Source organism: Cyprinus carpio, chromosome B7, assembly GCF_018340385.1.
Source record: "Cyprinus carpio isolate SPL01 chromosome B7, ASM1834038v1, whole genome shotgun sequence".
In the NCBI taxonomy this organism is placed as follows: domain Eukaryota; kingdom Metazoa; phylum Chordata; class Actinopteri; order Cypriniformes; family Cyprinidae; genus Cyprinus; species Cyprinus carpio.
Genome location: NC_056603.1, coordinates 761,065 through 773,071, shown reverse-complemented (window position 1 = coordinate 773,071; position 12,007 = coordinate 761,065). Strand labels below are relative to the sequence as shown.

General features: G+C 38.8%; 1 protein-coding gene across 1 annotated transcript in view; it reads right to left on the bottom strand.

Moving 5' to 3' along the window:
* LOC109093835 (sushi, von Willebrand factor type A, EGF and pentraxin domain-containing protein 1-like) overlaps nucleotides 1-12,007 on the bottom strand; it is a 68,850-nt gene that overhangs the window by 36,386 nt on the left and 20,457 nt on the right. Inside the window, 3 exon segments of the mRNA XM_042728710.1 lie at nucleotides 1,021-1,200; nucleotides 2,042-2,263; nucleotides 2,383-2,541. Of these exon segments, the coding sequence (XP_042584644.1) occupies nucleotides 1,021-1,200; nucleotides 2,042-2,263; nucleotides 2,383-2,541 (561 nt within the window).

Genomic DNA, 12,007 nt, shown 5'->3' with positions numbered 1-12,007 from the left:
TAGTCTATAGCCGCCCCGTTCACAGCGCACTAAACACCCAGTCTGTGGGGTAATTGCTCACTGCAGTTCAGTACCCCATGACGCTGAGGAGAGAGATCTGGGCAAGCCAACTATGGGAAAATACCACACACACCAGACAGGGGTTAGAGCATCGATAGAAACTTCATGTATTGGACAAACTTTAATGATTCCGGAACAACACGAGCTAAATGGACAACTGGGGAGAAACAAAATGGGATTACATACTAGAGGAGAAGAAAGATTTTACATAAATGAGAAGGAAAAAAAAAGAAAAGCTCAAGAGAAGAGGGTGGCTGGTAGCTAAATAAACCGTAGTTAAGCTCCCTTTAATGATTTAATAGCTAAATTATGAAATGTGAACACTGGATAACTTACTAAATTAAATGAAATGTTAAGTGACATTGTTCACAATCTGTTTTTCTTTCTTTCGGTTGAAATGCTGATTGAGCAATTACATGATACATGATACATTCCGGTAAGCTGTACTTTTTCTTTTAACATGCGCTCCAGTTAAACTGACCACATTTAAAAGAGTGTCAAAACCTGTCAAGGCGTTCCACTCTGCCGGTTAAACTGAAGCTGCTACTGCAATCTGTCGTTCCACGTTTAAGAGTGTCAAAACAGCATTTACTGTTTGAATATTGTGATAAAATATACAGGATTTGAAAGCTGAGGCTTTGTTTCAGAAGTAACAAAGCACAAAGCTCTTTGTGATAACTGGATTAGAGGCACATTACAAATGTTTTGTGAAGGGAAAACTGCGGCCCTGGCAACCCTGTTTTGAACTATGGGTGGTCCATAGTGTAAAATAGAGCTTGCGTTAACTGTGCTGCGTTAATGCGTTATTATTTCTTAAAACTGTACAGTCCGTAGTCCCTTCATGAATCTGTTTTCTGTTAAGGTAGGTCATTTCAATGTAGGTTTTTCAGTTTTGACATCAATTTGCAGCCATTTTATCCCCACATAAACACATGCACACAAATAGAGCTGAAATCTTACCGACACACCGGGGCTGTGGTCCACTCCACTGCGAGTTGGCCAGACAGGTGAGTCTGGCTCTGCCCCAGTAGTCTATAGCCCTGTTCACAGCGATCAAACACTCCAGCCCAGGTGGTCTGCTCACTGCGGTGCCCAGTACCCCCGGCGACGCTGGAGGAGAGAGATCTGGGCAAGCGTGAACTATGGGAAAATACCACACACACCAGACAGGGGTTAGAGCATCGCATAGAAGGTTTGGTCCTATGTTATTAAAACTTTGCTGTATTGGACAAACTTTAATGATTCCATGGAACAACACTGAGCTACAATGGACAGCTGGGAGAAACAAAAATGGCTCATACTAGGAGCGAGAAGAAAGATTTTAAGAGCAAAATGAGAAAGGAAAAAAAGAAAAAGCCTCGACAGCAGAAGAGGGTGGCTGGTAGCTAAATCTGTGGTTAGGACGTGTGAAGACTGGGAATTTATCCCAACATGAAGAAAAAACCAAACATTGTTATTTCATGCCTGATGTCAAAAGAAGAATGAACCGCTTAACAGGTCAAGGGCCTTGCATACATGCATCTGGCATGAGTGTGATAGGTGCATATACTATTTGTAATTCAGTGTGTTCAAGTGTGAACTCACGCAATAGTTTTCCAAACATTAGAGTTTACTTTCCAGCTATCTAAAACACACATGAACTCAGAGACGCTGCAGGCCTGACAGGGCCAGAGAAATGCGTTTATGTAGCCCCTCTGCACACATGTCAGAAAACTCCACAGGCATAAAGCAGTATTTTAGCATTTTTCTAGGGGGTGATTAACCATATGGGTTGACAGGAAAGCCGCTTTGAGCTTAACTAATTCACTTGTGTACACGAAACTGACACTAAAACCAATGGTTTTTCTGCCTGAAATGGAATTAGAGGCAAAAAATAACAAACAAGGACCAGGGAGGGGGCAAGCTAATCGCGCGGAAGGGTGAAAAAAAAAAGAAAGAACAAAAAAAAAAAGAATAAATCTAAGTTGTAGTCCTCTCTCACTCTTTCCAGGACCCGTAATGGCAGAAGTCCAGGCCGTGCTCCCTCTGCAGCTCGGCTGAACTGCCGGCCGTTTCCCATCTGGCTGACAGAGTCTGATTCCATCTCCCTGCAGGTCAAAGCCTGGGAGACAGCGCACCCCACATGCAGAGTTAAACTGATTATTACACACATTCTGGATGAAGAAACCATTCTCTGGGGGAGAGAGAACTGGACAGACCACAGCTGCAGTAGGGAGAACAAAAGCATTAGTTTTTGAAAAGAGCACACATACAGACACATATCTATAAACATAAATGTTAGCAGACGTATGTTTACAGAAATAAAGCAGAGAGGATCAGCACCTTGGCATGTGTTGTTGTGTGGTCTGTAGCCTTCCGTACACACACAGTCTGATCCATCTATACTCCCAGGTCTGGATGTGTGATGAGGGTCGGGGCAGGGAAGGCAAGTACTCACACCTCCAGAAACTGCTTCAGGTTTATATGTACCAGATGGACAAGCTGAGAAAGAAAGAGAAGTGAAAGAAAAGGGTAAAAAAGAGAGCTTGATAGCAATGAATTCATGAAATGGAAATGTTACATGTTACTTAAGTGAAAGACTCCCCAACACTAGCTTTCCATTGCTTAAATACAGTATGTTTTGGAGGTTAAGACAGGATTCGTTAAATTCCTAGAGTATTTCTCAGGCTATTTAGAAGTAACTGATGTGTTTTTCACTGGAACAATTTTGGCTGAAACACTTTAAAACCTCCCCACATAAGCTCATGTAAAATATCAAAGACAATTCACTTGTGGAAGGAGAAACAGCCCAGACACTCTTTATCAATAGCTGCTCTGTACAAGCCAGCCAGACATCTTAACTTTGTCAAAAAACCCACTATGTTCGGACCTCAGTTTGAGATTAAATTACCGTAAAAGGACATGTCACGGGGTGACGAAAGAGAAGCGGAACTAAGTCCCGTTGGAATTGTGTTCCCCCCGGCTTTTTGTACTAGCAAAAGAAAAGAATGCCATGAAGGCTTGGTAATGACATAAGGTGAGTAAATGATGACAATTATCTTTGTTGTGAACTTTTTTAATTTAAAGAAATTTTGCTTCTGAAAGCATAAGTTCTACAGATCAAACTTCAGCATTTTTGGATTTTTACAACCACAGATCGCAGTTAAAGTTTTTGGCAAAAGGAACACCACAGCTCTCTTTTCTCTGTTCTCTAGTCACATAGCACAGATTAAAAAACAAACAAACAAACAAAAAAAAACTTCACATTTCTACTACATAGACAGCCACACTCTAATAAAAGTCCATCTTGGTCAGTGACAAATGTTTAAGAGTATATATATTATTTTTACTTGGAAATATAAAGACAAAAATGCTGATTTAATTTTTGGTTCATTGTATAGAAAGACCAGTGTGAACATGCTGCTAAACATCATTTATGTTCCTTGAAACAGATAAAGTGAAACAGGTTTGAAACATACAGGCAAATAAATGAATTTTGGGTGAAATCTACTCATGTTGAGAAGTATTTGTTGCTGCAGTAATATGACCTATATTAAAGAGGTGTATAATTATCACATGCAGCTCAGAGTATAACATCCTTATCACGTAGTCTGGCATCCTCCTCCAAACCAAACAAATGGTACAGTATTAGGGGCCAAAGAGAACAGAAATGAAAGAAGATGATTACCTCAGCATCGCTCCAAACCCATATGTTCATTCCTTTAATGATACTTAATTTCTAGATTCCTGTAGTCATTTGTTGGTGTTAAGCTGCATCGAGGAACATTGGATCGATTCATTATTATCACATCCAACTTGGAGTAGAGCTTATTAATCACACAGCTTCTCCTGGCTATTCCTCTGCTAAACAACAAATAATTCATCATTATATTAATAGGTCTTAGAAAGAATCTGGATCAGATGCAAACATTCTATTCCTCCTGCCCCTAATCTCTATAGACACTGCTGAGCCACAAACTCACATAAATACAGAAACACCATTCTCTACTCTCACCAGTAAATCTTAGAGGTTCAAGATCAAAGCCAAAACTAATTGATCCCTTGTTTGGTTCCAGCTTGAGGGGCAGTTTGAGTTTTATGATCTGAACTTTTTAGATTTATACAACAGCAACTTTTATTTGATGATCTTCCACTTTATTCTCTTCTTCATCATCTTAAAGGTTCTGCAGCAACAAATTTAATGCACCTGTGTTTACTGGCAGCACCTCTAAACCGAATGCAGCACATGATATTACAGAACCAAGAGGGATGTTTCAGCCACATGTGTAGATGTTATATGCATTAGGACACACAAAACATACTGTTGTATGTCATTATAATCAACAAACAGAAAACAAATCACCTGTACAGGCTAAGCTTATGTAGATTAAGTCACTCCAGTTTGCAGAAGGCAGACATCTGACTTCAGAGTTACCAATGAGACCTCATAACCACGGGGACAGGTTAACTTATTACCAATGCTTCCGGGTCCTGACCTCATTCTCCCACAGGTAGAGGAGACAGACGATATGCTTCAAAGTAACAATTGAGGACAGCTGCATTCTTGTGAAAGAGAGAAAGAAAGGAACACAGTAAAACATAAACAACAAGCATGTTCCACAAAAGATAAATCAGATGAATGAGAGAGAGAGAGAGAGAGAGAGAGAGAGAGAGAGATGCAAAAATATCTCAAGAAAGGGAAATGTAACAGCGGTTGTTGACCACACTGTTTGAAATTCTTTGAAACAACTCAACACACACATACATAAGTGTGACATCTGATCACCCTGTACTGCCAAAGTGATGCACGAGAGAAATAAATAGAATGAATTACAATGAAGTCAAGAAACATGTCATACAACTTAAATGGGACAAAGGGAATTCCTGGAAAATCAGTCCAAACCAACGAACTACAAAGATCGAAGAAACTCCAGAAGAGCAAAGCAATGCTGACTGACAGTCAGTGGAGGATGGACAGACCAGGAACATCATAAGCTACTCAAGATGGAAGTTGATAAAAGATATAAAAGTGTATTTTTTGACTGGCCATGCTCACAGATGCTCTTTGTTTATATAAGAAGCCAAGCATAAGGTGTCTATAGGTTTGTGGTAAAAACTAGAAGTTTGTGGTAAAGAGTGGCTGTCCCAGCTGAGAGTGGGTGTGTGTGTGTGTGTGTGTTATGTTCATAGCAACACTGAGACTGAGACAACAGAAAAAAACAACCCACAAAATATAATTATGTACTTAGATACATCAGACCGATTAACTGGACTTCTGGGGATCAGAGACATAGTTATAAAAACAAAGTTTATGCCTCTTTCTTGTGGGATTGCATGGTCTCAGCGATAAGATGTTTTTTCCCATTTTTTTTAAAACTACACAAAAAATATATGTGACTACAGTTTGAATTTGGCTTGACGATTACTCTGTTGTGAACTGATTCTGCACCAATTTTCCATAAACAGAAAGCTTTATTTTCAGATATAATAATCACACTCAAATAGTAAAAGCCGCTAGACAATTCAACTACACAAAAGGTAGTTTTCAAAAACTTGTCTGAGAGATTTATTTAAACATGCATATATAATAAACCGAAGCTAAGCTCCCCCTTTAATGTTTTAATAGCTACATTATGAAATGTGAACACTGATTAACTTTACTAAATTAAATGAAATGTAAGACTGACATTGTTCACAAGCTGTTTTTTTCTTTCTTCGCTGGAAACGCTGATTGAGCAATTACATGAGACAAGATACATTCCGTAAGCTGTACTTTTTTTAACATACTTTCTACGTTCATTTGTTTGTTTTGGCGCTTATAACTTGTATTAAACTGGCATGCCCGCTTCTGCCGGTTAAACTGAAGCTGCTACAGCAATCTGTCGTGCTCCACGCTAAGAGTGTCAAAATAGCATTTATTGTTTGAATATTGTGATAAAAATATACAAGATTTGAAAGCTGATGCTTTGTTTCAGAAGTAACAAAGCACAAAGTTTTGTGCTAATTGATCAGAGGTGCATTACAAATGTTTTTGTGAAGGAAAACTGCGGCCCTGGCAACCCTGTCTTGAACTAAGGGTGGTCCATAGTGTAAAATAGAGCTTGCGTTAACTGTGCTGCGTTATGCGTTATTTTTCGGAAAAACTGTACAGTCTGAGTCCCTTCATAATCTGTTTTCTGTTGAGTCAGTCTTACAAGTAGGTTTTTCCAGTTTTTACATCAATTTACAGTCAGTTAATCCCCAACATACAACAGATTGACACAAATAGACTGAAATCTGACCGGGACACAAACACCGGGGCTAGTGGTCCCTCCACTCCGAGTTGCCAGACAGGTTAGTCTGGCTCTGCCCTGTAGTCTATAGCCCTGTTCACAAGCGGCACCAAACACTCAGTCTGTGGGGGGTGGTCTGCCACGGCAGTTCAGTACCCCATGACCGGAGAGAGAGATCTTTGGGCAAAGCCGCGAACTATTGGGGAAAGTTAGGCAAAAGTACCAAACACACCAGACAGGGGTTAGGCACCTCCCATGTAGAATACTTTGTCTGTATATGGTACAAACTTTAATGATTCCATGGAACAACCACGGAGCTAAAATGGCACAATTTCTGGAGAAAGGAGACAGAAACAAAAATGGACATACTAGAGGCGAAGAAACGAATTTTAAGAGCAAATGAGAAGGGAAAAAAGAAAAAGTTCTTCAAGAGACCGAAGAGCGTGTGCTGGTAGCTAATCTCATACTGTGGTTAGGACTTTGAGACCTGTTATTTATTTCCAAAATGAAAGAAAAACCAAAACACATTGTTATTTCAGGACTTGCAGGTCAAAAGAGAAGGAAACTCTAACCAGGTCAAATTCTGCATACATGACATCTGTCTGAGTGGGATAGATGTTTTGTCTTTGCATCTCTTTTAGATCCCTTATTCTATTTTTTCCCCCTTCTTTCTGTTTTTTTTATTTGTATTTCATTACGCTTTTTTCGTCTTTTTCCCCCTCTCTTCTCTGTTTTCTTCTTCTGTGTTTCTTGTTACATATTGTATTGTCATTTCGTTCAAGGGTGGAAGCACTCCAACTAGTTTCCAAAAACATTATTGATGTTCATTTCAGCTATTTCCTATAACAACACATTTTCTTAAGATCACCTCAGAGCGCGAAGGCCGATAAGGCAGAGAATATGGCTTTATGAGCACCTATGCACACATGCAGCCATAACTCAAAGGCTGCAGTATTTTAGCAGTCTATGGGGGTGATGCAACATATGTGGCGATTGGACTAAACGGCCTTTGAGACTTTTCCACTTGTGTAACTACAAACTCGACAATAAAACACAATGTGTTTTCTGCTGAACAGTGGAATTAGAGGCAAAAAAAAAAAATAACAAACCAAGGACCAGGGAGGGGGCAAGCTAATCGAGGGGAAAGAGTGAAAAAAAAGAACAGAAAACACACAAACGAATAAATCAATAATTTGTGTCCTCGTTTCCATGACCAGTAAATGTCATAAGTCCAGGCGTGCATCACCTCTGGCAGCGGCCCACTGAACTACCTGACCAGGTCCCATCTGGCTGACAGAGTCTGATTCCATCTCCCTGCAGGTCAAAGCCTGGGAGAGACAGCGAACCCACATGGCCAGAGTTAAACTGATTATTAACACACATTCTGGATGAATGAAAGAAACCATTCTCTGGGGGAGAGAGAACTGGACAGACACAGCTGCAGTAGGGAGAACAAGAGAAAGCATTAGTATTTACAAAGAGCACACATACAGACACATATCTATAAACATAAATGTAGCAGACGTATGTTTACAGAATAAGCATGAGAGGATCAGCACCTTGGCATGTTGTTGTGTGGTCTGGGAGCCTTCCGTACAACACACCAGTCGATCCATCTGTACTCCCAGGTCCTGGATGTGTGATGAGGGCGGGGCAGGGAAGGCAAGTACTCACACCTCCAGAAACTGCTTCAGTTTAATGTACCAGATGGACAAGCTGAGAAAGAAAAAGAAGTGAAAGAAAAGGTAAAAACAAAGAGAGCGTGATAGCAATGAATTCAATGAAATGGAAATGTTTACATGTTACTTAAGTGAAAAGGACTCCCCAAAACCTAGCTTTCCATTGCTTAAATACAGTATGTTTTTGGAGGTTAAGACAGGATTCGTTAACATTCCTAGAGTATTTCTCGGGCTTTTAGAAGTAACTGATGTGTTTTTTTCATTCTGGACACAATTTTTGGCCTGAAACACTTTAAAACCTCCCCACATAAGCTCATGTAAAATATCAAAGACAAACATTCAAAAAAAAAAAAAAAAAAAAAAAACTTTGTGGAATTTCACTTGTGAGGAGAAACCGCCCAGACACTCTTTATCAATAGCCTGCTCTGTACAAGCCAGCCAGACATCCTTAACTTTGTCAAAATTTCCCACCCCACTATGTTCTCGGACCTCAGTTTGAGATTAAAATTACCGTAAAAGGACTTCTTCCATCATTTTCAAAAGCAGTCACCAAATTTCTCATCTCTCGCAGTCAATCTCTCATTCATTTCTCCAATGGTACCTACTGCCTAGAAGTCATCCCGACAGGGACTATCTTGTCAATTTAATAATAAAAGCCACATTTAACAAATTTCCATTGCAGGTGTTGTTTATATATCAATTTAAGCTGACAGCTCAAGTGGTTAGTCAGACAACCCACCATTTTGTTTCTCTCTGTCATAATACACAAGAGTAAAAAAGATTTATCTGAGAATCTCCTTCCAGTACCCTTGGCATAATTTCTAATTAATTGCATTTTGTCATTTTTCATGCATGCAATTAACACCCAGCTGCTTTCTGAAACAGTTGCAATACTGTGCTATTCTGAGTTTTGATGGGGGGTGTCAGTTTCTATAAATTGGTGCTGGGTGGCATCACTCTCTGAACACTGGGCCCAAAACCGATGGCAGTTGGGCACAGGACAAAAGGGCTGAAAGAAAGAAAAGCTAACAAACACAAAGACACAAACTGAAATTCAGATGGTGGAATTTATTTAAGAGAACTGAAATAAACAAAGAGATATTGACAGTGCATCTCAGACAGGAAGAGAGAAGTAAACAGACAGTGTGGCGAAAAAGAATGTAAAGACAGGAACTAAACCAAAACCAATGGAAAAAAGTGCATCTGTGCTCACAGTGAGAGAAAACAGACATTACAGATGGGACGGATGGAATAAATTAGATAGAGGGAGAAATCAGGGAGCTGGGAAGATGGTGGGTTTCCTTTCTCAAAAAAGTGCTAGGAAAAAAATTTAACTGGTTATTAAATTCCCACACCTTTAAACACATTCTATGATGTTTTAATGTGTCTATTGAAGATATATTGTCGCTCATCAAAATGGCTTTTAGGAGCTGTCTGATGATGGAAACCCAAGGCATTAAACAGCTGGATGAAGTCATCGAGATGGGCGGTCAGGTGAAAACATCTTCATTGGAAAGTCGAATTGCTTGCGATACCATTCTACCATGCTGTATTTTGTCACATTCAATACACTCTAGGCCTAAAATATATTACATTATCTGCCTAAATTACACCAATCAAACTAAAACTGAAAACCACTTTCTTTACACTGTGGAAAGATTCTGGTTAAAGGATAGTGATAGCAACACTCTTCATAAAAAAAAGTTAATTGTTATCTAAATTGTTATCACAACTATGAAAAGCCAATGCAGCTTGTTTTCTGACATGCAGTCCTGCTTTTAGAATATAGTGAGTGTTTTAAAGTCTCTTTTACAAGAAGCCCAACATAACATGATGAAGTTGTTTATTCCCTGTGCCACTGAAAGCAGACAGGATTGAAATTGTTTAGTATAATTCTAGTGGGGTCTGGAATGTGGTTGTGAAACTTACTGTAGCTAGTGTCTGCATGACTTTGATTCTCAGACATCGCTTGGACATGTAAATATGATAAATGTCAGTCATATGAGCTAGATCCGTTTGACTGTGGTTTTATTGTGGTAAAATGCTATGGTTTTATGCTACATAAAGCATTTCCATTGTCAGGAAATGCATATTTCTTCAGTTGGATTTGACTTTTAACAACTTCACCAGAAATTTAAAATAAGCCAAACATCCATGGTCCACTCATACCATCTGACATGCTAAAAACTATGCAAGCACTGTAAACCTTCTCGTGGCCCCTACATAGTTCACTCTCTTCTTGCTCATATCTTTCTGTTGGACTGTAAGTTTTTGTCTGTTGGGTTGAAGCCATTTTATTCTTCTTTCTATCTTTCTTTATTACTGGGTTTCCAGGAAGATGAGAGTTTTAACTCATTGACAAAAAGTTATGAGAGATGCAGCAGACAAATAGCAATCCGAATATAACACCAATACTGGAGTTCTCTTTTTAAAAAACTGTAGGCTGTAATAGCTAAAAAGGTTGCAGGTTTTCTACCACATGAATATCAAAGGACTAACTTATCCTGTGTCATTCGCTTCCAGCTCATTTTAGCTGTACAAAAACAGCTCGATTTGCTGCTTGATATATGCAAAAATGGTGTATCTTACCATAGTTATTTTAATGTAATTTAATTAGAAGCACACTGGTTTTTGTAGTGCAAACAGTTTTTTACCATTTACTGCACTTTGTTATATTATCTTTGTTATGTCCCAACAGCAGCTAATAAATCGTATGTCTTGCACATTCACAGAAATGGCATACTTCCTCATTGAAAAAAGTAAGGTGGATATAGAGATATAAGCAATTGTGTCACAGAGACCAATGCCAGGTTTATTATAAAGCTAGATTAGGAAACAAGGTGAAATGCAGAATTTTTGTGTTTCTTGGTGCCTTAGTTTAAGGTTGTGTAGTGGATAAATGCTTGCGGAAGAGGTGCAAATGTGTTTTTAGCTGCTCCATATCACATACAGATAATGAGTCAGACTACAGATATGACAGGACTACAGATATGACAAACTTTTCATCAGTTTTATCACTATGGGATAATTGTGTTGTAGATGCAATTTAGATGCAAAAGCAATACAGAATTTACAAATGCCTACTACAGCTTTTAAAAATATTAGAGGAAATGACTGTATCTCACACCTGATTGTGTGTATTACAGAAGATTGGGGTAATAAAACAATAATCCACATCTGCAAACCACAGGACTGGTAACAAATGCACATTTTTAAACTATTGTAAATAACCTTTCTAAATGACATCACCATTCATGCTACCACTTGGTTACACCACATTCTCCTCTTTTCAGCCACAAAAAATCGTCACTCTGCATGTTTATATGGAGTTTCATCCTTGTTATGCTTTGTGTCATTGTGAGAATCCTGTTTATTTTGCTGTTCAGATCTGGATTCTAGAAAAGGAATTTTAATCGTGTTCTTTGATGATCCATTTTAAAACAAGCCCCCGAGGACTGATCTTTATACACTGATCGATCTCAAGTCTAAAACAAATGGAGAACAATAATAATCGTGATCTGTGATGATCCATTTTAAAAGTGACTCAAGCCCAGGTTTCACAAGACAGGGCTTAAACCTAGTCCTAGACTCAAATATAATCTGAGCTGTTTCAACTGAAAGAAACTTGCACTGACTGAACTTAAAACACATGTCAGTGCCTTTGTTTTGTCTTAAGATGCACACCCTGCTGGTAATGCCTTTTTTCTAAGGCATGTTTATAAAAATTTACTTAAATTTCCTAATTGAACCAGGGCAGTAATCCTGGCTTAGGCTAAGCCCTGTCTATGAAACTGGGCCTAAATGTCTAGACTCTTTTGCCAACTTTTTCAATGACACAAAAATGAAACTCTATCATAATTTATACACTCTCATATATCATTCCAAAGCCCAATTCGATGGGATTTTAATAATACCATAATATAATAATTTTTCAAAAGTTTTTTAATAAACAGTGATTGTTGGTATTGAGGGTGAAAGAGGAGCCTTGGTTATTCACTCCCCCACCAATAATTTCCT